Source organism: Lynx canadensis, chromosome D2 (genome assembly GCF_007474595.2).
Source record: "Lynx canadensis isolate LIC74 chromosome D2, mLynCan4.pri.v2, whole genome shotgun sequence".
In the NCBI taxonomy this organism is placed as follows: Eukaryota; Metazoa; Chordata; class Mammalia; order Carnivora; family Felidae; genus Lynx; species Lynx canadensis.
The window spans coordinates 54,734,419-54,761,643 of record NC_044313.2 but is presented as its reverse complement, the minus strand read 5'-3'; the positions used below and the strand labels follow the sequence as shown (position 1 = coordinate 54,761,643).

Sequence of the window (27,225 nt, the reverse complement as noted above, 5' to 3'; positions counted from 1 at the left end):
GGAACCTGCTTCAGATTCTGTGTCTCCCTCTCTCTCTCTGACCCTCCCCCGTTCGTGCTCTGTCTCTCTCAGTCTCAAAAATAAATAAATATTAAACAAATTTTTTGGGGGGGCGCCTGGGTGGCTCAGTCGGTTGAGCGGCCGACTTCAGCTCAGGTCATGATCTCGCGGCCCGTGAGTTTGAGCCCCACGTCGGGCTCTGTGCTGACAGCTCAGAGCCTGGAGCCTGTCAGATTCTGTGTCTCCCTCTCTCTGATCCTCCCCCGTTCATGCTCTGTCTCTCTCTGTCTCAAAAATAAACGTTAAAAAATAAATAAAAAAAATAAAATAAAATAAAAATGTTTTAAAAGAATTTGAGAGGTGTTTCTCAACTCAATACACCTCTGGTGCCATCGGGTTCCTGTCAGCTCCAGGAAAAGAGCACAACACAAAAGCGAACCTGAAGCAAACTTTGTGTCTTTACGAAGCTGGATTCTCATCAATGTCCAATGTAGTAAACTCTGGAGCTCACTTAAAAAAATAACCACTATAAGTAACATTCATCATGCTTCTACCATGGGTAAGGAGTTCATCTGGGGCAAACTGTGTCCCCTCCAAAAAAATCAAAATTATTCTCCATGCCAAAATTCCTTATATAACAGTACAGATCTTGTGTAATAATTGCAGTGGGATTGTCTTCCCTCCTCCTCTTTGAGGAGCTGGGTGAAGTCAGTGCCTCAAAAACTGGCTGGAGTGATGTTAGCTGCAATTTAACTCTATTTCAATACAGGATGAAATACTAACTGATAATATTTAAGGAGATTTGATTATAAACACAGCAAATCTTCCAATACGAACCGCATTACAATTTGGTGAGAGGGGACCCTGAATCTTGAGAGATTCTTATGAATTTCTACAACTTACAAGATTCTAGGAAATACAAAAATACATAAGCACACGCTCCATTAGCCATCAGAGTGATGATGTCACTATGTCACGTAGCCTCTGGAAAAATCCACCATAAAGTCGTGAGAGGAGACTGAAAGAGGTAAATTACTTGTGAAAAATTACTTAATAATACAATATGTCCTTAAAATGCACAGTTGCCTCTAAATTTTAAATAACAGAAGTTCCGATTCTATTATGAATTTAGGATTTGGGGGTGCTTGGCATGTGGCTCTTCATCTCAGGGTTGTAAGTTCGTGCCTCACATTGGGTGTAGGGATTACTTAAAAAATAAAATCTTAAAAAAAAAATAATCGAGGATTTGGTATATAAAGTTACATTTTCCAAAGATAAAAAAATTTACTAGAAACACAAGTCATAAATCTCTAACATCCAAAATAAGACCTCTTTAGGAGTATCTGGGGGGCTCAGTCAGTTAAGTGTCCGACTTCAGCTCAGGTCATGACCTCATGGTTCCTGAATTCGAACCCGCATCCGGCTTTCTGCTATCAGCATGGAGCCTGTTTCAGATCCTGTCTCCTTCCCTCTCTCTCTCTCTCTCTCTCTCTCTCTCGCGCTGTCCCTCCCCCACTTGCACTCACTCATCTCTCTCTCTCTCAAAAATAAATAAACATGAAAAAACATTAAAAACAAAACAAGACATCTTTACTTCCTGGGCAAGGCTGCCCAGTGGCGGGTGGCAGAAAGAAGGCCGTAAGAGAGATGCGCGGAGATGAGGTGAGGGCACCAAACTCCACTGTCAACGTTGCTATGCAGCACAATCTCTGGGAGAACTCGTTGCACCGTGCACACCGCGCCATCCAACCACTGAAGGTAAACGAGATAAAATCTCATGTTACTAAGTGTTTGGGGAAAAACCAACCCTACAGGCACGAACATGTAAGTTCTGGAGGAACGGTTAACAGACAGCTATGCCAGCAACTAAGTGATGGCAACACTGTGTCCCAACATACGTTGACTAAGGGAGTCAAACTAAAACTGTGTAAGAGTGAAAGAAAAACAGTAACTCTGGAAATTCATTTATTCACAAGTGATCTGGGCAGTCGCACTGATAAGCAAACCTGAGTGTTCTACACAGCCCTTACTAGGTAGTGGCCTTAATGCACAGGGTTCAGAATCACACTTTTCAAACAGAAAGAATCAAGAGTAAGGAATGAAGGAAAGAGAAAGAGGGGACATGGAGGGAGAAGAAATGTGAAGAGGAGAGGAAGGTGAGAGCGAGGCTGGAGCAAGGAAGGGAGACGGTCCTTCCGCAGCTGACTCTGCCCCGTGGAACCGTGCACGGCCCTGCTGATGCCATCGCTGTTTCTACTGCTGCTGCCCCGCAGAGTTGACACAAAGGAGCTACAATACTGCAACTCCATCACTGGCCTGGGAAGGCTGGGGGTGGGGGGGTAGGATAAGGAACAGGAATCCAACAAACATAAAAGGGTACCAACTTCAGAAGAAAAAGGACAGACCAAAGTAAAAGATCAAAAAAAAAAACGTGATGTTATTTCGCTGAAGATAAAACTGAGTAGTAAAGAAATTGAAAGCAGGATCAGGAAGAGGTATCTGTACAGCCGTGTTCACAGAGGACTGTTCACGACAGTCAAGGAACCCAAGCATCCATCGGTGGCTGAATGGATAAACAAAACACAGGGTACACGTAAAACAAAATATTATTTGGCCTTTCTTAAAGGGAGGAAATTCTGACATGCACTACACAACGTGGATGAACCTTGAGGATATCACGCTAAGTGAAATAAGCCAGTCACAAAAAGACAAATACCGTATGATTCCACTCCTATGCGGTATCTAAAGCAGTCAAGCTCATAGAAAGAGAAAGCAGAAGGGTGGCTGCCAGAGACTTGGGGGAGGGGGACACGGAGAGTTGTTTAATGGGTATAGTTTCAGATTTGCAGGATGAGAAAGTTCTGGAGATGTTTCACAACAACGTGAATATACTTACTACTACTGAACTACATACTTACAAAGAAATGGTTAAGATGGTAAACTTTATGTCGTGTGTTTTTTACCACAAAGGAATTCTGGGTAGTGATTAAAAGTTACAGTACAAAGGGAAGTAAAAATCAAACCTGGTTAAAACTGGAGACATTTGATTTACGTGGAGACGGTAATGAAACCATGTTTTTAAAACTCTCTTTTAAGGTTAGAGTGGGAGAGAGCCAAAGCATAAGAGACTCTTAAAAACTGAGAACAAACTGAGGGTTGATGGGGGGGGTGGGAGGGTGGGGAGGGTAGGTGGTGGGTATTGAAGAGGGCATCTTTTGGGATGAGCACTGGCTGTTGTATGGAAACCAATTTGACAATAAATTTCATATATTAAAAAATAAAAATAAAAAAACAAAACTCTCTTTTAAAGTGTTACTATGAAAGAGCTTAATGGCTGGGGCAAAATCAGTATGTGTGTAAGAAATAATGCGAATCTTAGCTCCAGTGGGCTTGAGGGGTACGTTTCCAGAGAAGAGCTTCAGAAAGAAAGTAGACCCTGTGAAAGAGGAACAAGCCAAGGGTTCCAGACACAAGTTCCCCTTGTGCCCACAACCACCTGGGCTGACCGGCAGTTTGCTGACTGTGGACAAGTATTATATTAGAGACCATGCTGTGTTGTGGGGAACCACCCAGGAAAGTCACCATCCAAATTTCCACATCCCTCATCGGCAATAAAAACAAAGATCTTCTTTCCCCTGGCACCTCGGGAGGATGTTCAATTTTTGGCGCTTCCCAAGATCCTCCTCAGGAGAAGTCAATTTGCCCACAGGAGGCGTAGTTCCCAAAGCTGTCTACCGTGAACCTCTGAGAGATGTGAATGGAATTGAGCTTCAGGGTGCCAAAGTAGAAGTTCTCAAAGAGCTGAAAAGAGAGAATACAAATCCGAATGAGTGTCCAAAGAAAACTACAGGTGAAAAGAGCAAATAGCAGATTCTCTTGTAAAAAACACTGCAACAGTCCCAACAAACCTCTCATGCTTTTTCTTTTCGGTATTTATTCTGAAAAACAATCCTGGATGTGGGTGGGAGTGAGAAAAGAACAGTAGCTCTTCTCTCCGGTGAATTAAAAAAAATTTTTTTTTCAATATTTATTTTTGAGAGAGAGAGAGAGAGACAGACAGACAGAGTGTGAGCAGGGGAGGGGCAGAGAGAGAGGGAGACCCAGAATCTGAAGCAGGCTCCAGGCTCTGAGCTGTCAGCACTGAGCCAGATGCGCAGCTTGAACCCACAAACTGCGAGATCATAAGCTGAAGTTGGACCCTTAACTGACTGAGCCACCAAGGCGCCCTGAATTTTAAAGCCTCCTCTAACAAAATGCACTAGGGGAAGAGAGCTGAAAAGTCAATTTTAAAATTTATCTGCTGAGCAGCTCTGACCAAGAACTTATAACAAACACCCTGACTCCCAGGGCCCAACAAAGCTGTCTCTATGATTTTCAGCCCTGACTTGACAGGAACCTCGATGGGATCTTATGACAGCCAAGAGAAAATTTGATATGGTACCTTCCTCCAACTAGTCAACAACATTTGGTAGAAGCACTGACTAAAATAAATAGAAAATAAGGTTCCTAACCCAGGAGTGATCCTAACAACCTCGTGAGGAATACAGAACACTTATATATACCAAATAGTCTTCTACTGGATGATATTACACGTGCAAACGATAATATATTTAAAAAAAAATTGTTTTTTACATTTATTTATTTATTTATTTATTTATTTATTTATTTATTTATTTTTGAGAGACAGAGACAGAGTGTGAGCAGGGGAGGGGCAGAGAGAGAGGGAGACACAGAATCCGAAGCAGGCCCCAGGCTCCGAGCTGTCAGCACAGAGCCCAAAGCGGGGGCTCGAACCCATGAACCGTGAGATCATGACCTGAGCTGGAGTCGGACGCTCAACTGACTGAGCCACCCAGGCACCCCAAAAATGATAATATTTATCAACAACCTTCCACCTGACTTGGATTCAAGCTAGCATCCTAAAGTAAGTTTATATTATAATTCTTCACTTTTTAAAAAAATATTTGGGGCGCCTGGGTGGCGCAGTCGGTTAAGCGTCCGACTTCAGCCAGGTCACGATCTCGCGGTCCGTGCGTTCGAGCCCCGCGTCGGGCTCTGGGCTGATGGCTCAGAGCCTGGAGCCTGTTTCCGATTCTGTGTCTCCCTCTCTCTCTGCCCCTCCCCCATTCATGCTCTGTCTCTCTCTGTCCCAAAAATAAATAAAAACGTTGAAAAGAAAAAAAAATATATTTTATTTTATTTTTTTAGAGTAGGCTCCATATCCAACCTGGGGCTTGAACTCATGACCCCAAGATCAAGAGTCACATGCTCTACCCTCTAGCAACTGAACCAGCCAGGTGCCCCAATTCTTCACTCTAAAAGCTTTCAAGGGTATCAGAGAGAGGGATGAGTCATACTCTGAGAGGGACCGGCCCTTGTGATTAGCACAATTATAAGGCAGAATCTAAAATGATAATCAGAACTCATCCCTGCTTAGGAAAATTAACTGCTTAGATAACGTTGTTGAAGTGTAAAGGGTCTGCCTTCTGTTAGGATACAAGAGTTGCCGTTTCTTAAAATGTCAGTAAAATCTCAAGAAAGTCTTTTAATACACAAACCCAACAATGCTTGGGGAGAACCTAGGATGGGACGTTTGCACATAAGCAAGTGACCGTCTCTTCACTTATTTTTACACAAGCTCCACAGCCATGGACTTCAATAGCTGTTGCCTTTCCTCTTCCTGCAATTAATGACCTAGCAAAATGCCTGGGGTTCATTAAAGGCTAACTTTATAAAGCCCCGTAAATATTGATCCTTCAACATGACATCAACTTGACCCCAAAGATCTATTTAGAGGTTGTATGCTGCACTGTCTTGTCTTTCAGAAAGGTGATCAGCTCTTGCCTGCATTGATTTATACAATTAACTTCTCTTCCTGGCTTTGGCAGCCTGTTCAAACCATATCCACCCTTTTGTGTAAAGAAATACAGCCCGAAACGGTTATCTGCTAATCCCTTTGCTGAACATTAATTTGAAGTGAAAGCCATGTCGACAAGACTGGCAGATTTATAGCTTTGCAAACCCAAGCCTTCTACATGCTAAAAAGGTATCACCAAAGGGGCAATAAAAGACAAGACAAAACTAAACTAAAAGGGAACTCATAACACTTTCAACAAGTTACTTTTTAAGGATTAGCAGCCTATGGGTGGGTCCTCTACCTTCCATTCCCTCTGCCTATGTTTCCAAGTGATAGAGCCACAGCTGGGAGCTGGCAAGTGATACCCCTGTAACTTTACCTTGCCTTATGCGGATAACCTGTAGACGGCGTGATCTGCCAGAGAGATCCTCATGCTTTAGGTTTAAAGTAAATAGTAAATATGGTGATAAGAGCAGCCTGGGAGAGTGCTGCAGCCAGCATAAACTTACACCCGGCACACAGGAGCTGCATGACTGTGCGTAGATGATACCACCCACTGTACGAGATCAGAGTGGGCAAAAATCCAGTAAGAGGAACAAGTCAAAGTACCTTCCTTATAAACTGTAAGGTGCTCTTGAAAATTGAGTATTTCCTATGATGGTTTTGACATCTCTCTGTTCTCTCTAACCCTGAACTTGTTTTACCTTTCTGAGTAGCCATCCTCTTTCATACCTTTTGATAATATCATAAATGGATTTCTTACCCAGAAACCCCTAGGGTGGTGCTAATCTTCCTTTAGCCCCTCCTATCTCCATGTTCTTTTTCTCTCTGTATGTTGATGAGGATTTTGTAACAATTTGTCAGTTATCGTATTGTTTAGTCCTTGTATCTTTAGTCTTAAGCCTTTCTTTCAGTTCTGTCAACTATTTCTAGTGACTCATTAAAATATAAGCTCTACAGAGGAAGGATCTTTTATGTTATTCACAGCTGAATAGCACCGTACACTGGAACCGCACCTAGTAGGATGCATGTGATCAATAAATATTTGCTGGAGACAATGACAACAAAAACTCATGCTGCATATGTCTGTGAACATTATGTCTGAAAAGAGAAAGTATGACATGGCCTTGTTGGCAACAGATTTAAAGGTCTTATTTACATACAGGTCACCATCTAGGAATCCTTGAACAGGACTCGCCAAAGCTATATTCCCTCTAATCGTGCCTCAACTGTTAACTAGTTGTCAAGAAAGAATTTGTAGTTAGTAATGGAAATTTCGTGTACTCCTTTAAATTTCTATGTATTTCTTATTTGTCAAAACCTAGACCCCTTTCTTAGCTCCAATTCCTGATCTGAAATGTCACTGAGTACCTGATGTGATGCATTTTTATGCAAAGGCATGCGATTTAGTTCTGTCTCCCAGGTGCTTACCATCTAGTTAGGGAGACAGGGTGTGAATCAGAAGAGAGAAACATGGATGACATGGGTGTGTCCACCTCGTGAAAAGTTACTGACTTACTCTGTGATCTAGGTACTTTTCTGTAGTATGTCCTGCTTCAATGAAAAAGTTTACCGAAGACAACAAAGGTGGCAAAGGTTAAGTGTGAGAGGGGAGGTACAGGCAATCAGTAAATGCATCAAGGCAAGAAAACAATGTGCGCTGAGGTTGGGCACCTAGGACAGCCATCTAGAGGAGATGGGAACTGAGCTGGGGCTTGCAGCAAGTATAAGACTCAGAAAACAGAAGGAGGAGATTAGCATGAAGGCAGAAATGGGCATGGGCAGCAGGGTCAAGCAGACCAGGTTAGGTGTTTGGAGGGTCCCTGAAAAATCATAGTGAGAAAGACTAAGTCGAGAGACATAGGACGGTGAATCACATTAAGGGACCCTGAGGGTCTGGTTCAGAAGTCAGACTCCATTCTAGATGGTGGGGAACCACTGAAGGTCTCTGAGCAGGTTGGTGGCCCAACATGAAACCCTGTTTTAGGGAAATTGATCTGGCTGTGGTATACTGTGCCGAATGGACGAGGGAACAAGACAAAGTAAAGGAAACCAGGGCAGCAGCTCAGTCATGACAGAGATTAGTAGTTGCATGACTGGAAAGACTGGAGCAGAGATACTCTGCTCTGAATGAAACACAGAAAAGACTCAGTGACTTTCTGGAGATGGAGGAGTCAGGAAAAGGAGATAAGAAAAATCCTGGATGACAGAGTAAATATGAGGGTACCATGGACAGTAACAGAGCATTTCTGAGAGGGAGCTATCTTATGGGGAAAAACAAAAATTTCAGGTCTGTTTACACACTCATGGCCGTTTCTTTGGCAATATGTGTCCCAAGCCCCGCTCCAACCTAAAGTTTTCCCGTTTTGCTCAGAGTATATATGTATTCACAACATGAAATCTGTAGCACAGTTAAATGGAAGCATATCACCATTAAAAACTTTACAACTGTCTATTGTTTTAGTGACTAGTAGTTCTTTATACAGTAGAGAAGTAAACCCTTTTGTCTATGGTATGAATTGCAAATATATCCCCCCTTCCTTTGTCATTTGTCTTTTGACTTCCCTTATGGTGGTTTTTACCAGGTCCATTTAAATTTTTATGAACTCAAATGCATTGTAACAGGAGATTCTTTTTTTTTTTTTTTTTAAAGTAGGCTTCAGGCCCAATGCGGAGCCCAACGCAGGGCTTGAACTCATAACCCTGAACTGATCAAGACCTGAACTGAGATCAAGAGTTGGATGCTTAACCAACTGAGCCACCCAGGTGCCCCCAAAATAGGAGACTTTTTTTAACAAAGTTACCAATGCCGGTATTATTAAATGTCTATTAAAAAATCAGAGTGAACAGTACGTATGTATTGACAACACTAATAAAATAAAGATTGTTACTGGCCAACTTACTGGGCAAGTATGTGCCAGGCATTATGCTTTGGATTTCATGAGGCCATCTGACTGGATCCTCAAAACCCCAAGGAGCAGATACTAATTATTAGTTCCCATGTTATAGCTGAACTTGAAGTTTAAAAGGCTTAAGTAACTTGCCCACAGGTACATGGCCAGTAAAGGGTGCAAAATTGAGATTCATAAAGCTGGAAAAGAAAAAGAAAGGCAAATGGAGATGTAAGCCTAGGCAGCCTAACTTCTGGAACCTGGGCTCCTGTACCCCTGCACCCCCAGCCCCTTTCTGTGGGTGGTGCCCCTTCCAACACCCCAGCTCAAGCCCCAGTGAGGGCACCCCAGCCAGTCACGCTGAGGTGACTGAAATGAGCACATTCTTTCACCTGCTACTCCTACTTTCCTTGCCACCTTTGTATCCGGAACCTGCTGTGGGATTGCTCTAGTTCAGCTGGAAGAATTCTACTGGAATTCTGGATGAACATAAGCACAAGTGGCTCTATTTAATTAGGTACCTGAGACAGGAAAGAGGAAAGAGCTTAAACTCAAAAAAATTCTCTCTAGCCTAAAGTAGTTCAGGAAGAGCAAAGCAGTCTATTGTTTGGGAAATAAAAGACCTAACAGGAAAAATTTAAATTAAAAAAGAATCATGTTGAGGTATTTAAATCATGCTGAGTTTTTTCTCCTCACTGTTGTTTTATAACAACTCCCTTGGGAATTTTGAAACCTAAGCCACTTTCTTTCTGAAAACATCTCTGACACACACTCACACAGAGCCCTGTTGTGCTGGAAGCCAGCATTTTAAAAAAAGCCTGCTGTACAGGAACATAACGATAAACAGCTACACAAAACTACAAATATTTGATAAGGAAATAAAATTACAATTTAAGACTTCAAACATTCATGATACTACTTGTAATTAATAAGTACCAAACTGGACAATTTAAGAAGAAAAACGTAAATCTAAGTAAGTATAAATACAACATTTGAAAACTGTTGTGCACGCAGCTGCTATCCTTCACCGAATAACTGAACAAACCTTTCCTTTCACCAAGTAAAGACAGAAGTGTGGATTATCAAGATGAAACATTTTTGCTCTGTTAAAAAATAAACAAATAAAAGCAGGCCCCAAATGGAGTCACCTATGCTAAGCCCGACGCCAGCAAAGACTTAATAACTAACCTCACTACAGTTTCAGCCTCTCCCAGGAATGTGACCTTTCACCAATCTGGAATTACCTGGTAAGTACTGGTGAGGTCATCTGCCTGACAGACCCCTGCCTTCACCCTAAAGGAAGGTGACCTTGCGTGAAACAAACCATTCTTTGCTAGAAACTGCTTTTTCGCACCCAACTCCCTTCTTCCAATAAAAGCCTTCCATTTTGTATGTCTCCTTGGAGCTCCTTTTTATCTGCAAGGATGGGATGCTGCCGGATTCATGAATCATTTAATAAAGTCAATCAGATCTTTAAATGTACTCAGTTGAATTTTGTTTTTTTAATAGGTCAAAGCCAAGGCTTCCATGACAGATAAAATCCAACCATCCTGCTTTCCTCTGTTCACATGATCTGTGAAGCCTATCATTTCTTAGTTTGTACATGTTTGTTTCCTAGAGAGAACACAGAGAGAATTATTGATTTCTAGTAATGTCGTGGTATACACTGAAAGAAAACAAACAGCAAGATTTAAAGGCTAACTGTGGTCATTTTTCCTTGCATTCCTTTCAGACCTACTTCTCCCTTCCTAGGACCTGTGACACAACCACGAAAGACCAGAAATAACTCCATCTGTGACTAGGCTGCAAGATGAGACTAAAAGTCTCAGACACAGGTGGGAAGAGGGTGGAAAGGGGCCTTCTATCTGTGACCTCAAGCCACAGAACTGAATGAATGGCCGATCCTCAACAGCACAATGACAGATCTGTTGGGGACCTCTGCCCAACTGGCTTCCCAAATGAGGCTTGTTCCCTCTCTTCCATCTTAGACAGAGTAGTGGCCTCCTCTCTCCAAAGATCTCTCTTTTACGGAAATCCAATTCTTGTGTTGAGAGGCCCCAGGGAACTATATGCTGTCCAACATGACTACACTGTGAGGAAATCCAGTTTTGAAGTCCAAAATAGATCCAACGTATAGAAGTCCTGTGAAATGTATACTCATTCCTGGTAGATGTGAGTTAAACTAACCCTTAGAACATAAAGAAAGTAGTGCAACAGAAAATAAGTACTGGTGTTCAGTTAATGCAAGTATGTAGAAGGATGTGCCGGGTCCCATTTCTCCAGAAGAAGGAATGTTTCCTATTGTTTTCATGTATAGCAATCAGACTTTTGAGACCCAAAGTAAACAGCAACGTCAAGAGCATGATACTCTAAGGTTTTCCCCAGTGTTTTTCTTCCATAATCTGTTTTACCAAGTTCTACTTTTTTACAATTACCCCGTTTTCAGATAAGAGTAACAGTAATAACACTATTTTGTACTTAATAACAATGTTTACCCACCTGCCTCCCTAGCAGGGAGGATGGTATGAGCATGAATGGAAGATAGTCTGACAAGCACTTGGGGTTCTGTAGGAAGGCAATCCCAGCATGAAGCCTTGCTGTGGTTAAATCACACCTTTCCTCTAAGGATCTAAAAGTATCTCAATAAGCCCAGCTCGTTAACCCTTCAAAAAATTGCTGTGATGTAAACCAGAGCTGAGCTTTATTAGCTCCATTTATTTTTTTTTTAATTTTTTTTTTCAACGTTTATTTTTATTTTTGGGACAGAGAGAGACAGAGCATGAATGGGGGAGGGGCAGAGAGAGAGGGAGACACAGAATCGGAAACAGGCTCCAGGCTCTGAGCCATCAGCCCAGAGCCTGACGCGGGGCTCAAACTCACGGACCGCGAGATCATGACCTGGCTGAAGTCGGACGCTTAACCGACTGTGCCACCCAGGCGCTCCGTATTAGCTCCATTTAAAAGAAAGGAACCAGATAGGCCAGAACCACTAACACTGGGATATAAATTTAAGCGACCCCAGGACCAGGCCCAGAACACGGGCCAGTAGAAGGCCACACCCACAAGCCAGTGTGTTTTGAGGGCCACGGTTCGAATAACAAATCTGTGCCAAAGAATGCCAAGTGGAGAAGTGCCATCCTTGGGCTACGTGCGTGAATCAGACTGCAAAGAAAGTGTTCACGTGGCTCTGTGGCCAAGAATGAGAAACAAATGATGTGAAAACGATCAGCACGGCCCCTGGCAGATCCTCTCTGAAAAGCAACAGAACAAATAACGGTATATGTCAGAAATGCTCTTCATGAAATTGGCCTGCACGTCCAAGAGGAAGGCTTTAGGTAGTAGACAGAAAGTAATGGGCACCGGACTGAAAATATAATAGGTCTGAAGAATATCACAGCTCTGCATAGGTCACAGTACTAATCTCACTTAGAATTAGGATCACAAATAAAGGTTTTTTCCCCACAAATAAGCTTTATTTCAAAGTTTTGTTAAAATTCCCCTCACCTAAGGGGAAAAAAAAAAGATTCTGGATCTCTGCCCAGGTAGCATGCAATTCAAATTCTCAAGCCTTTCGGTACTTTACATTTTTCTTCTGGCTACATGCGACATTACTTCTGAAGCAAGTAAATGTGGGAGATAGGAGACAAGAAGGAAAACGGAGATCCAATGCATCCAGGGGTCAAAAAAAAAAAAAGCCTCCCATCTACTTTTAAAATACTCATAAAGACTGTACTCCTATGGATTCTTCCTAAATATCACAAAAGAACACAACCGAGCCTATTCATACTAAGCCTTGTTCCTCTACACACAGACAAAACACAAATTGGTCTGAAAACCAGAGATAGAAACTTCTTTTCTATTGAGAGAGAGGTCAAAATGGTTCTTAGGGCAGACTAATGCTTTCCTGTCAATGACCACATAGCCACTCTTTCCCCCAATTTCTCCATCTTTAAACAGCGACAATGCTTTACAAGGATGTGCTGCACTACAGCAAGATCAATTATGAGATGGAATTTTGAGCTCTGATTACGATCATCACTCACTGACTATAACCATTAATCCATCATCATAGGAACCAAAGAGCAGAGTTTCCTTTAAAGAAAAAAATGAAAAGGTTTAGTAGGAACTGTGACAACTTACAGCCTCTGCAGTCATCATCTGGTCTCACAGGGCTGTAGTATTTTTAAAGACTGGAATAGGGACACTGCCTTCAGAATAAACAGACTGGAATAGGAACACCTACTTCAGAATAAAAGACAGAGTGGCCGGCAGGTACTTATTTTCCTAGAATCATCTCCAAATACAGCCCTAACTCTGCCCAAAATGCCACTTTTAATGTCTGAAACCACAAACTGCAGTGAATCAAGTGGTGAGAGGGCCAATAATAATAGCTAATAATAGCCAATACAGAGAGGACATAATGTACTTCCAGAAGGCCTGGGACACCGCAGCCCCAGGGAGCAAGGTGAAGGCCAGTCTGTGGGAGGAGGTCCCGATAACATCAGTGCCTGCATCAGGACCGTGGCAAGAAGGCTGTGAATCAGTGGAGTAGCTCTTCTACCATCGGCACGTCACTCCTGCTTCTGCACACATCCGTTAAAGGGGCACCAAGAGCCGGCACGTCACCAGAGCACAAGTCCCATCTCCAGTGACCGAAAGGGCTCCTTACACGGAATGGGAACGTGAACGTGAACGTGAGAGTCCTTCGTTCACTCTGCTCTCCCGGACCACCTGCCTGTCTTAGCCGCAGTGAGCATGAGGGATGTTAACAGCATGACCCGAGGAGGCACCAGGCAGAAGCCAGCCAGACACAGCCAGGGAATAAAGGCTTCAAAACTTCCCTCAAATCATCACTCAGGGTTGCACTTTTGGATGTTTGGCCTGAGCCTCACTGCTGACATAAGGATTATCAAGTTTAGTTTAAGACTCTGCTGGTAAGGCCAAACGACCTATTAGGGAGTGAATTAAAACAGCTACACACAAACAGGATGCCAGGCAGTTCTGCTGAGCACCTCAATACTCAAAATGCCAAGGGACTTCCCCTCCCTGCAGGGCTGTTCAATTTTAAAAAGCAGCAGGAAAAAAATGCGGGGTGGAGGTAGAAGGAAGGAAGAGGGAGGAGGCCATGCTGCCAGGGCTGCAGAGTCTGGACCAACCCTGCACGCAAAAGCACGCTCTGCCCTGGTTCCACAGCAGCAGGTAGAATTACCATCAGAGATGGGCAGCTGGGAGCTCGTTCGGCTACAAAATCTATTCCAGAGAAGGCATTGCCTCAGGGCATGGGTATTACTGCCTCAGCAGGGCAAAACTGCCGCTGGTGGCTCCTGGTGGCTTCTGGCTAGCAGAGGCTCTTCCAGGCCCCCGGGAGGTGGCTTTTCAGAACGAATGTAGCTAATATTTCTGCAGATAAATTCTTGCCCTCGGAAGAAGGCCTCTTCTCGGTCACTCAAATATGTCACCTCTCTTATTTTCAGTTTGGTAATCATCCCTCAGATATTATTTGTAATTATCCCTCAAACAAACAAATGCAACAGAAGAGAAGTGTTTGATCTCTGTATTATATATCAGACAGGAGGTGCAAGTCGGCAGAAAGAAATCCCTGAAAGGGAGCACGGGGGACAGCAGCAGAGACGGTTTCTTCTTGGCCTGCGTGTCTCTAGGCAAGTGGCGTTAGGGAGGCTGGGCATAAAGGGGCTGACTCCTGTGCCGAGCAACACATTCAGAAAAAGAACAACGTGAGAGGGGAGAAAACAAGGTCATCAGGCTCCGTCCACTCTGTTCCAACTTTTCCAACGTGAGAGCAGCATCCAGAAGCTGAGCGAATCAGATGGCCCTCAGCAACATCAGACAGTGGCAAGAGTATAAATACGTACAAATAACAGTGTCCAAATAATAGCTGAGGTTGTAGTGGTTCCCGGGAAGATGAGAGGTTGCCACATGTTATCCTGGATTTTCAACTAAGTCATCTTACTACACAGGGAGGCATGAAATACTTTGTCCTCTGGCAGAACCACAGCCCCAGCAGCACCAATGCGGCATCATGTATTATGACACACACTTAGTTGTCCATAACTCAGTTCAGACGGCCTCCTTCCCCTCTGCAAAGGGCTATACCTCAAATAAGCAAAAGGCCTCGGAAGCCCTGCCACACTTCAGGAGTTAGGAGAACAAGACCTCTATAATTTTTTTTTTTTTAATTGTTTTTCAACGTTTTTATTTATTTTTGGGACAGAGAGAGACAGAGCATGAACGGGGGAGGGGCAGAGACAGAGGGAGACACAGAATCGGAAACAGGCTCCAGGCTCCGAGCCATCAGCCCAGAGCCTGACGCGGGGCTCGAACACACGGACCGCGAGATCGTGACCTGGCTGAAGTCGGACGCTTAACCGACTGCGCCACCCAGGCGCCCCAAGACCTCTATAATTTAAGAAAATGGTGTCAATGTTTTAATCCACAACTGAGAGGGTCAACTCTGAATTGGTGTTTTGGCTGATTTACATCCTGTGTTTTCACTTTTAACTTGTAATAATGTTCACATTTGAGCATGAATTGGAAAACTGTTTCATCCTTGGGATATGGGAAAGAGGACATTGTTTCTTAATTAGTCATCAACTTAATATGTTTCCTGGCATAGTGGACTTCACTCTTGTTTCTTTGATCTGTTCGCACCAGTGTCCTTTAACATTTGGAATAACACTTAGGTATTGTTGGCACCAAGCCACCCAATCAAACATGGTCTTTAAACAATAGGCTGCTCCAGAGAAGACAGTGCCCTGTCACCATCTCTGGGTACAGATTTATATTTGGCTACTGGCTTGTCTACACTGTAGCTAAAAACACAATGGAGTATATATACGCACTGGGACATTATTCATTCTTAAAAAGAAATAAAATCCTGATACATGCTACAACATTGAGGAAGCCTGAAGACATGTAACTGAAATAAGCCAGAAACCTGAGCCTGGGTGGCTCAGTCAGTTATGTGTCCGACTCTGGCTCAGGTCATGATCTTGCGGTTTGTGAGTTCAAGCCCCGCATCGGGCTCTGTGCTGACAGCTGAGAGCCTGGAGTCTGCTTCGGACTGTGTTTCCCTCTCTCTCTGTCCCTCCCTTGCTCATGCTTTCTCTTTCTCTCTCTCTCTCTGTCAAAAATAAATAAACATTAAAAAAAAAAGCCAGAAACAAAAGGGCAAAATACTGTATGATTCCTCTTATATGAGACACCTACAGTAATCAAATCCATAGAGCCAGAAAGTACAATGGTGGGTACCAGGGAAAGAGGGGAGGAGAAGATGAGTACTTCTTGTTTAGTAGGTACAGAGTTTCAACTGGGATGATAAAAAAGTTCTGGAGAGGAATGGTAGTGGTGGTTGCACCATGTGAATTGCACTTAATGCCACTAAATTATACACTAAAATTGGTTAAAATGGGAAATCTCCTATCATGTATGTTGTACCACAACTTAAAAAAACCACAACGGGACACTTGGGTCGCTTAGCCAGTTAAGCGTCCAACTTCGGCTCAGGTCACGATCTCTCAGTTCATGAGTTCAAGCTCCACCTCAGGCTTGCTGCTGTCAGCACAGAGCCCACTTCGGATCCTCTGTCTCCCTCTCTCTCTGCCCCTCCCCAGTTTGTGCTCTCTCTCAAAAAAAATAAATAAACATTAAAAAAAAAAAAAAAACTACAATGGACCCCAAATGAACTATAACACAACTCACTAAGTTTGTGATATATACCCCAAGTGATATGACTGGATCCCTAGAAATGAGTACATAAAAGAGATTACTATTTCCCACAATGAAAACAAGCACCCTGTTCAAAGAGTTCACAGGAATGTAATTGGAGGGACAAAAGACAATTATTTATTCTCCCTCCCCCAATACACCGAGCGTCTAGCTTAGTGTTTTATATTTAGTAGGTATTCAAGAAGATATTTTCTACTGTCATTGTCTTTGCCAAACCATGGCCTAGATCTTGTCATTGTGCAGTTAGACCCTTCCAAACCCATCATTCCCTGCCTGAGCCAAGACAACACATACAAGTATTCCAGCACCAGTGCAAAGATGAATAACCAATAAGCATAAATTCAAGAGAGTGAAATACCATGTACGAACAGACAGCAACAGACCAGAGAAGGTGCATTTTTCTAGAATGGATGTTGGCTTTGTCGAAAATCAGCCAAATGCTTCTCTTCCAGTTTCATTTCAATGATGGTTTCACCTCACTGACAATCTTGTCTTTGCTTGCCCCCATTAATGATTTAAGACTTCACTTTCCAAGCAAAGTGATACATAAACAAAGGCAGAGGAAAAGTTATGGTAAAATACTACTTAGGACAAGACATTGTCCCAAAATATGCATCTTCCCCATCCCCTGGCTCCCACCCCAACCCCACAGCCTAAAATAAGACTATGTAAAACTAAACTAAAGCATTCCAAATTGCACTTTTCTTTTACCTCTGATGCCTGAAAAAACTGTCCCATCACCTGTCAGAAGTATTTCATTTCTTTTCAAGTACAGTATGTTATTTCTATTACTAGTAAAATATGAAAAAGCCTCTAATGATTTCCTGCAATCTCCCATTTTCATGAGTTTTGTTTTCAACCGTCAAGAACAGGAGCACCTGGGTGGCTCAGTCAGTTAAGCCTCTGACTCTTGATCTTGGCTCAGGTCATAATCTCACACGTCAGTGAGTTTGAGCCCTACATTGGGCTCTGCACTAATGGCCCAGAGCCTGCTTGGGATTCTGTCTCTCCTTCTCTCTGCCCCTCCCCTGCTTGTGCTCTCTCTCTCTCAAAAAATAAATAAATGTTAAAAAAAAAAAATGAATGAAGGCAGAGCCATATTTTATCACTAACTGCAAAATAATAGTGGCTGTATTTTGGCAAGATGTCTTGTCCCAGGCTTGTTCTTAAACCCCAATTTTTCTGATATTCATGCTAATTATAAAATCAGCACAATTTACTTACAAGTGCAATGCACTTTATTTTTCATTCAATAATTTTTATTAAAATATTCTGTAATAAGGCATAAATAAAACTGTTAAAGAAATCATTGTTTGTCTTTCAAGTTAATGAATGTATACAGAGAAATATAAAATTAGTTTGGGATGTATTCTGAAATAAAAGGAGGTTAAGTGTAAATTCAAGTTCATTATGATCTGTATCAGCTGAATCTTGCTATATGGAGTACTAAAGTTGCAATCAAATTTAATTGAAAAATGAACTTCACTTATTAACAGAAGATTACGAGTATGAGCTATAGGTATATTTAATTTGGGACTCTCTTTTTCTTGAATTTAGTAAACTCATTTTTTTAAGTGTTTATTTTTGAGAGAGAGAGAGAGAGAAAGAATGAGAATGAGCAGGGGAAGGGCAGAGAGAGAGGGATACAGAGGATCTGAAGCAGGCTCCACGCTGACAGTAGTGAGCCCCATGTGGGGCTTGAACTTACGAATCGAGAGATCATGACTTGAGCCAAAGTTGGATGGTCAACTGACTGAGCCACACAGATGCCCCTAGTAAACTCATTTTAAAAAAGAAACAAACATTTGTTAGAAAATATTCAAGTAGATAGAAATTCAATAGGATTGACTGTTAACTAAATATGACATAGTTAGTATATCTTGAGGGTCTATTAAATATGAGCATCACGTCTAATCATAAAGCAGGAAGTTGTGTTGGGTGGAATAAAAGAAAATTAAACTAAACTCTAACCATGTAGGTGTCAGCAAAGTTTTTCCATAAAAGGCAAGGTGCCCATATGGTGTCCGTCACAACTACTCAACTCTGGCACTGTGGCACAAAAGCAGTCAGTGCATAAACAAATGAGGATGGCTGTGTGCCAATAGAAATTTTATTTATGGACCCTGACATGTGAATTTTATATAATTTTCACATGTCCTCAAGTATTGCTCTTCTTCTGATTTTTTTTTTCAACCGTTAAAAAATACAAAAAACGGGGCGCCTGGGTGGCGCAGTTGGTTAAGCGTCCGACTTCAGCCAGGTCACGATCTCGCGGTCCGTGAGTTCGAGCCCCGCGTCGGGCTCTGGGCTGATGGCTCAGAGCCTGGAGCCTGTTTCCGATTCTGTGTCTCCCTCTCTCTCTGCCCCTCCCCTGTTCATGCTCTGTCTCTCTCTGTCCCAAAAATAAATAAACATTGAAAAAAAAATTAAAAAAAAAAAATACAAAAAACATTCACAGTTTGAGGGCCACGTGCAAAACAGGTGGCAGGACATATTTGGCCCTCGGACTACAGTTTGCTGGCCCCTGCTCTAAGCGTTTACAATCTCATGTATGGGGTAAAACTATCTCCTTTGGCAAACAAAAACTCTTTTTCGTCTCCTCTTCTAAAATCTGATTCCTGTAAAAAAAAACAGTTTTAGTCGGTCCAGAAAAGCTTCCTGAGTGGTTGCCAGGGACAGGAACATTGCTCAACACTGGGGAGCACATGACAGGTCTCTGCACAATCAAAGTAAGGAAAGGGGGAAGAGCGTCATCAACCATTAGGGAGGATGTAGTATCTGTACGTGAAGAATGAGTAGAATTTGCACAAAACAAGACTGCAGTTAAGAGAAAAACAGAGATAAGGACAAAACCTTAGAAGGTAGCCCTACAAGGCAGTGAATGTTAAAAAAAAAAAAAAAAAAAAAAAAAAGTAGATTCACTGGCACAGTAGACACCAGGAGAGCCAATTGCCACTGAAGCCAAGAGAAGAGAACATTTGAAGGAGAAAGCGCTTAATACTCTCAATGTGGTTACTGGAAAAAAGTAAAAGTGGGTCAAGGCACTGAACAAATAGGGACTACTGGTGACCTTTACAGTGCTGTTTCAGTTCAACAATAGAGGTGAGAGATAGGTTTCAGGGAATTACATAGGGAATACTCTGAAAGGGATGACAGCAGGGAGAATGAAATGAAATGGAACTCTCATTTCTTAAAACAAAAGCATTCTAATGAAAGATGCCACTACCTTCCTAGTACCTTGTTCTAATATGAAACATTCTAATCAGAAAATTGCTCCTTATGTTAAATTTTTATGCCCTTTGAAATCAAATGGCCCAATTTTTGCAGTAAGATCAACAATTAATAAAAGCTGCATCTATTCTAAACACTGAAACAAAACACAGCTAAGATTTCAACTCTTCTCGAAGGTGGTTATTAAAAATACAGCAAATGGCTAGTGTCCTATTCCCCTCCTATGTGCACGTCTGTCTTTCCTACATTTAGAAATTTTTATTCTGACAGTTTCAGAGCAAAGTTATAAGAATAATAAAAAGAATTCCTGGATACCTTTTATCCTTTTTTTTTTTATCATCTACTTTAAGAAAAGCATTCTTTAGCTGAATTTTCTGTTTTGTTTTTTTTGTTCTTTGTAATGTAGCTATTGCCAACAAATTTCAGTCATTCAGTTTAATAACTGCTGGGGCCCAAGTAGTTTAGTTAATTAAGGCTGTCCGTTTTGTTGTCCATGATGCAGTCATAGGTTGTAGGAAAGAAAAGTACAATATAAGCTCACTTCACAAAACTCCTGTTTGGAATTCACGTGTCTTTCATCAGCTCTGTTCCATTTGCACTCTTCTCTCCTGGGACTTGGGACTAGATGCACGTTGGATCTTCTCGCTCTATCCTACAGGTAGGTCTCTTATCCTCTCAGCTCTAATTTTTACCTTTCCCTCTGTCCATGCAACGTTCTGGAGGATTTCTTCTGACCTTCCAGTTCACTACATCTCTTTCTCTCTGTCTACGTTACTGCTGAGCTCCTAATTTCAATTACTGCATTTTCCAGCTCTAGCATTTCTATTTGGTTTAAAAAACTGCTACGTCACTTTGCTTTTGTAACAGTTCCCAATTACCTGATAACATTTTAAGCTTGGCTTTTATTCCTTTGAACACAGGAAGCATAGTTGTTTTTAGTCTGAGTCTGATGACTCCAGCATGTCGTGTCTGAGTTTTGGATGTCTGTTTGCTTACAGAGAGTGGTCTCCTCAGATGCCTCGCTATCTCTGTGTACTGGCCATTTTGGGGGGAAAGTTCCTTGGAGGGATGTTAGTAGGTGGAGGGTGATGAAACTGTCTTCTGGAGAGGATTTTTCTTTGCAACTCCCAAGTGCCTGGGGGCAACATCAGAGTAGAGCCTCCTTCATCCAAGTTCAAGAACAGTCTCTCTATTGTCTCCTTTTAGAATCTTTTTTTTTTTTTAATTTTTTAACTTTTCTTTTTTTTTGAAGTGGGGAAGGGGCAGAGAGAGGGAGACAGAGGACCTGAAGCAGGCTCCACTCTGTGAGCACAGAGCCTGATGTGGGGCTTGAACTCGTGACTATGAGATCATGACCTGAGCCGAAATCAAGAGTCGGCCACCTAATGGACCGAGCCATCCAGGAGCTCCCTCCTTTTAGAATCTTAATTTTTGCACTGTTTGAGGATCCTCTGTGTCATATTTTCCCCCTCATATTTTCTATCTCTTCACCTTTGCCATTTTCTTAACTCTATCTTCCAATCCTTAATTGAATATGTGTGTGTGTGTGTGTGTGTGTGTGTGTGTGTGTGTGAGTGTATATAATTTCCACGGATTCTCTTATTCTCTAAATGACCTTTTCCACATCTTAACTTGACGAGTCAAATTCTTCAGAAAGTTGTATGTTTGCTCCTCTAACATGTTTCCTACTTCACATGATTATCACGAATAATGTGACTGTTTTCAATGCTATGGACAAAACTATTACAAACTATCTGTGTGTCCAAGGGAACTGAACTTAGTATCAATAGTGTATAAGCATAAATAGCTTAGAGAGGAAGTGATGTCTGTTTAGTGATTTTACTTACCTAAATAAGATTAAAATTTCAAGTCACAGAAAAAAAAAAAAAAAAGTCAAGTCACAGAGACAGCAGTTAGTAAAAACAACACCATACTTACGGTGGTAATGAGAGAGAAGAACTTTAGGCCACATTCAATTTGCTGTTATTTATCCTGATATAATAGTGCAGTGGAACAAGTAGTGATAAACTCTCAAGGAAAGTCTTTCTGAAAGAGCAGTTTTGAAGAAAAAAAATTCTAAACAGCCATGTGACTAAGAAGTAATTTTCAATCACAGTATATAATATGGCTGAATACTGAGCTGGATAATGAAAGACACAATGTTTTCTTCCTTAGAAATAATAGTTTCTAAATATTAGTCTTTCTTTGTAGTCATTAATATATATAAAATTTAAGGACGTTCCTTAAGAACGTTCCATGCCCAACGTGGGGCTCGAACTCATAACCCTGAGATTAAGAGTTGCATCATGCTCCACCAACTGAGCCAGCCAGGTGCCCCTCGTAGTTTTTTTTGTTTTTTTTTTTTAATTTCTACATAGTTCCCAGTCTCACATCTCTTCCCTAGAAAAAAACAAAAATGAATTCAACTTTTCAATAGTCTTCTAATACTTTGAAACAAAGTAATCATTCTAAACAAGAATGTTCACTGAGAGTGTTTAAGAATTTAATTGTGCATTTGTTACCTAAGAAGAAACTAAAGAGTTGGCCAGGGAGGGACATGGGGGATATGTTCTACTTTTTGACCTTGTTAGTAGTTACACTGTTCATGATTATTTGTTAAATGTATATGTATGTTTCATGCACTGTTCTATGTATATGTTTTACCAAAAAAAGATAAAATATTTTTAAACAGCTTCCTTAAGTAAATTAAATAAAGCTCTCATTTAAATTTATTTATTCTAACTGTCCTTTTTAAAAAAGAGGTTAAGGGACAGAGATGGAACAAAAGCAAAAATGAATGGAATATTTGAGTTACTCTCATTTATACCTTTCAAGAAAAGCTTCAATGATGCTAGACAGATTTAAAACATTTTCAGGGGCGCCTGGGTGGCACAGTCGGTTAAGCGTCCGACTTCAGCCAGGTCACGATCTCACGGTCCGTGAGTTCGAGCCCCGCGTCAGGCTCTGGGCTGATGGCTCGGAGCCTGGAGCCTGTTTCCGATTCTGTGTCTCCCTCTCTCTCTGCCCCTCCCCCGTTCATGCTCTGTCTCTCTCTGTCCCAAAAATAAATAAAAAACGTTGAAAAAAAATTAAAAAAAAAAAACATTTTCAAAAATAAAACCACTTTTCAAGTAAAATATTAAAAACCAATATGGCTATTTTTGAGAGAGAGAGAGAGAGAGAGAGAGAGAGAGAGAGAGAGAATGAATATGGGAAAAGAGAGAATCTTAAGCAGGCTCCATACCCATCATGGAGCCCTGATGGAGGGCTCGATCTCATGGTCCTGAGATCATGACCTGAGCTGAAATCAAGAGGTGGATGCTTAACCTCCTGAACCAATACAGTTACTTTAATGGCACCAATTCCCTCTTTCTCTAAAGATTCCTATATATAAAATGGAAAAGGCACAAATTCATCTCCTTTTTACTTGGTTTATATTTTCCAGGATTTTCAAGTGTCTGAAGAAATGGCACTGTGATGATGTCCTTTGATTCTGGACCTACAGAACTTTCTTTCTATTCTTTCCCAAATACTGTGTCAACTGTGCCTTTATTTGTACGGCATCACCTCCTCTACTAAGTACAACCTAGGGCTCTAATATCTCCTCTTCACTGCAGTCAGAAGCTATGCTTTCGAACAGTTAATACTGTACTCCTGTTCAATCTGCTGAGAGCACAGTCTTGGAATAATGATTCTACTGCTTAATGTAGGTTCACAAGCCCCCCAAACGGACTGCCATTAAGACCACTTCTCTCTCTGGGGCTGGCAGTTTCTGCCTGTTCCACTTGCGAGGGAGCAGTTATTTCTGGCAGTATAGTATGTCTTTAGGTCAGCATGATTTCTCCAATTACAAGTTTATCACTGCCTTATAGATAAACAAATAGCATCTTTGTTCCTATCTCTTAGATTAGAAATAGAAACTGTCTGAGGGGACATTACCCTGTGAATTTGGCCTCGGTCATCTTCATGAGTACATGCTCCTTTCAGAGCTATCTGTCCGTCTTCATAAAAACCCATCACAACTACATATGCTCTTTTTCTAATCTGAAAACCACAGGAGAATGATTCTTTTACTTGTCAGTTCTTTCAAAGTCCTTCTTCAGGTAAAATTCTTATTTTAGTTATGAATAACCCAATACTGGTCTATTACAGCTGCAACAACTCTCAAAAGAGCCGTACAAAAGAAAAATGTGGCTTCTACCTCCAGAAGACATTAAAGACTTTTTTCTTTCTTATTAAGGCACCCAGAACGCATAATATTACACCAGGCCAAAAGGATCAATTCCCTTCATGGAGGAGAAGAGCAGTTGGCTGTTACTTATTAAATTCTCAGAGCAACGTGCGATGGCTTGCTTTCTCCTTTTGTTTCTCTTTGAATAGTAGATGAAGCTGATTTTTTTCCAAGGCTGCTTCTCACCACCCGCATTCCTGATCCTTGACCTAAGCAGCTGTTAATATGCTACACACATATGCTTGGGCTCCTGAACCACCAATGCAGTTAATCTTTCGGTTTTCTCCACGTCAGTTCCTATCTTGTTAGTGAAATTGAAGTTTTTTTTCTTTCTAAATGTAATCATTTTATCTGATACAAAAACTACATATACAATTCATTGGTTTTTTGTAATCTTTTTTGTCCCCAAAGGTGTCAGGGCCCATGGGTTCTTATGTTCTAATTGAGAAAGGCATGTTCATTCATGGAAATTCCAAAAGGTGGGCTACCATAGCTACTTCTGCATTTAGGGGTGGGTAATCGTTGGAGGCCACATATTACCTTTATTCTCAAAGAAAAGTGAATTCCTTTGATTGAATATAGGTGAAAGATTATATTTTCTGCAGCTAATGATTAGAAAGTAAAATATTAGTGTATCAAAAGACACTTTGTTCTAACTATCTGTGTTCAAAGGAACTTCTCCGTACTCGTAACCCGCCCCCACCATTTTATATTATAATTGCCTATTAACAGTCTGTACCCCTCAAAGACAGGAAGCTCCTGGAAGACAGGGATTGTATCATAATGACTGTTTTATCTGCAGGGCACATGGTCTGGCAGATGGTATACAGCCAATAAGTATTTCTGCTGGTGTTGGTGTTACATTCAATTCAACGTCTAATTCTTAATTAGCCACAGTTTTAGACTAACTGGCATACACCATTGCCCCAACATTTATGAAACAACTTCTAATCAGACATTATTACAGTTCAAACAGATACGCCAAACTGCAAAAACCTAATGATATCTACCTAAACACTGAGCTTCTTTATGGGAGGCAGCAGAGACGATGCTAACTTGTGATTTGAATCTTTTTGCTCTCATTTCAGACTCAGCTACTAACGATCGGTAACCTCTGGCCAGCCACTTTAATTATGTTGGATCTTGTGCCCTTAGAAATTAAAGTGGGAAACTGGATTAAGTAGTCTCTAAATCCCTAGCTGAGCCCAGCTTTGAGACTGTGATGAGGCACCAACCAGTTAGGGTACTACTAACATAGCAAGCCGTTGTTAACACTAGAGGGAGCTGCACCCATGCCATCACTGGGGCGGATAGGAAGATTTCAAGGCAAAGCATCTTTAAATTGGAAGATGGACTTTTCAGAATGAGAGGAATTAAGTATTAGGTGAGACACCCATACTGTTCATACAGCCACTGCACAGGCTTTCTGCCATGACCTCCCTCTTGCTGATGTCAAAGTGCCTCACACTTGACTTTGATCAGCATACCTTCTGAGCTCTAATTTGGATTCCAAAAGAACCAAGACAGCTTGAGTCATTCCTACAGATTTCTTTCCCCATTCAGTCTACTTTTCTTTCTTAATCAAGCTAACAACAATGACAAAAAAAGCAAAATAACTAATGCTATTATTGGAAAAGGCCCAGAAAATGAGATAGAGGAAGAAAAAGATTCATATCACACTGAAGATGTGGCCTGGGAAAATCAGTAAATGGCTGTGGAATTCATTAGCAGCTTGCCACTCAAACCAAAGCTACCATAGCTACTTTGAAAACAAGAAAAGTACTCAGAAAGAGGAAAGATATCAAGGAAAGAAGGAATCGACACAGCTCTATAAACTGTAGAAGCCTGAATGCCTGCCTACGAGTGGATGCGGTCATTGCCCTGTTGGTTTCTGTGGTATGAAGTCTGCAGGTGCTGAAGTGAGGTCATGAATTAGAGGTAACTGGATCACATTAGGCATCTGGCAAGAAAAGTGCCAAGTGACCAGATATGGCAATGGAGGATGAGGTGGGGAAGGAAAAAGAAAGAGCATTTTTAAAGCTAAAGTTTTTTCTGAAGTTATATACACAGACTCTCTTCCCAACTCTAAAAACCATCCAATGGCTTTGAAAATGTATGACCTAAACCCCTTACAGAACAAGTGAAATGAAGAATTAAAAACCTCTCCATTGTATCAATTTGTTTGTGTTTGCCCAGAGGCACAATGACATGTTAACCTGATAGAGAGGGTATAAATCATGGATATTACAGAATGTGGTCTGTAGGAGAAAGATAAATGCAATCCTGAAGAACCCTTTTTATGGGAATTTCATAGATTACTTTAACACTCAGGAAAGCAAAACCTCAACAGTCAGAGACAGACTGCCTACCTTTCAGACAGAGGCTATTCCTGAGTAAAAACAAATTACAAAACAACTTTAGAGAGCAGTGAGTGAAAAGTCTATTAGAACAAAACAATTCTTTTTCACTTAAAAAATGCAAACTCAGACCTCCAGAGGTAAAATACAAAGTAAAACTCACCACATTAAAATCAACTTATTGCTATGGGTCCAAGTAGTTTAGATACTTGTTTCTTAAATCATCAATTTCAAGTACTCTAATAAGAGACATCACAGCCTCGACAGATTCAAAAAGATTTCCCTTTTCCTTTAGGACATTAGTTTTTTTTTGTTTTTTGTTTTTTGTTTTTTTTTTAGCCAGCCTTTCAATCAATGATCCTTATGGGAAGCATGAGAAAAATGTACTTTACTGTTAAAAGGAGAACAACTTGTTTTCCTCTCTTATTTTAGGATACATGCCAAAGAATTTCCAATTCACCTGCTATGCACTGACCTTTAAAATGTTTCGGCCATCAAATGATTCTCTTTCCTTGAAGATGTATTTGCCATCCGCTGTGTAGAGATTGTACCTGCCTTCAGCTGTAAATATTTCAAAGACAATATTAGAAAAGAAGCTTGGGTTATATACGTTTGTTTTCTTTTGGGTTTCTACAGGTATAGCTAGCAAAATGTATTACCTGGAAAGTGGTACAGTGGGAGGGAAAAGCAGCAGGCTGAGTCAAGAGGCCCGGGGTCCAGTCTCAGCTCTGTTATCAACTCCATACACATTTATTCATTCAACACTGTCCAAGCACTCGAGGTAGGTTATGTATGTCATTAGCCATGGTCTTTTTTTTTTTAATTGAACTATAGTTGACATCAGTGTTGTATTCGCTTCAGGTGTACAACACAGTGACTCAACAATTCTATACATTACTCAGCGTTCACCGT

The 27,225-nt window shown here is 41.3% G+C and overlaps 1 protein-coding gene across 4 annotated transcripts in view; it reads right to left on the bottom strand.

The window, feature by feature from the left end:
- Window positions 1–1,568: 1,568 nt before the first annotated feature.
- Window positions 1,569–27,225, bottom strand: part of ASCC1 (activating signal cointegrator 1 complex subunit 1) — a 108,570-nt gene continuing 82,913 nt past the window's right edge. Inside the window, exons 9-11 of one of the 4 annotated variants that reach the window (XM_030334680.1) lie at window positions 26,789–26,874; window positions 3,643–3,801; window positions 1,569–1,752 (exon numbers count right to left, since the gene is read on the bottom strand). In XM_030334680.1, coding sequence (XP_030190540.1) covers window positions 3,685–3,801; window positions 26,789–26,874 — 203 coding nt within the window. In that variant the 3' untranslated portion in view covers window positions 1,569–1,752; window positions 3,643–3,684. Of the gene's footprint in view, window positions 1,753–1,948; window positions 3,802–21,663; window positions 21,772–26,788; window positions 26,875–27,225 lie in introns of those variants that run through there. The other 3 variants (XR_003972858.1, XM_032595289.1, XM_030334683.1) reach the window with 3 other exon arrangements.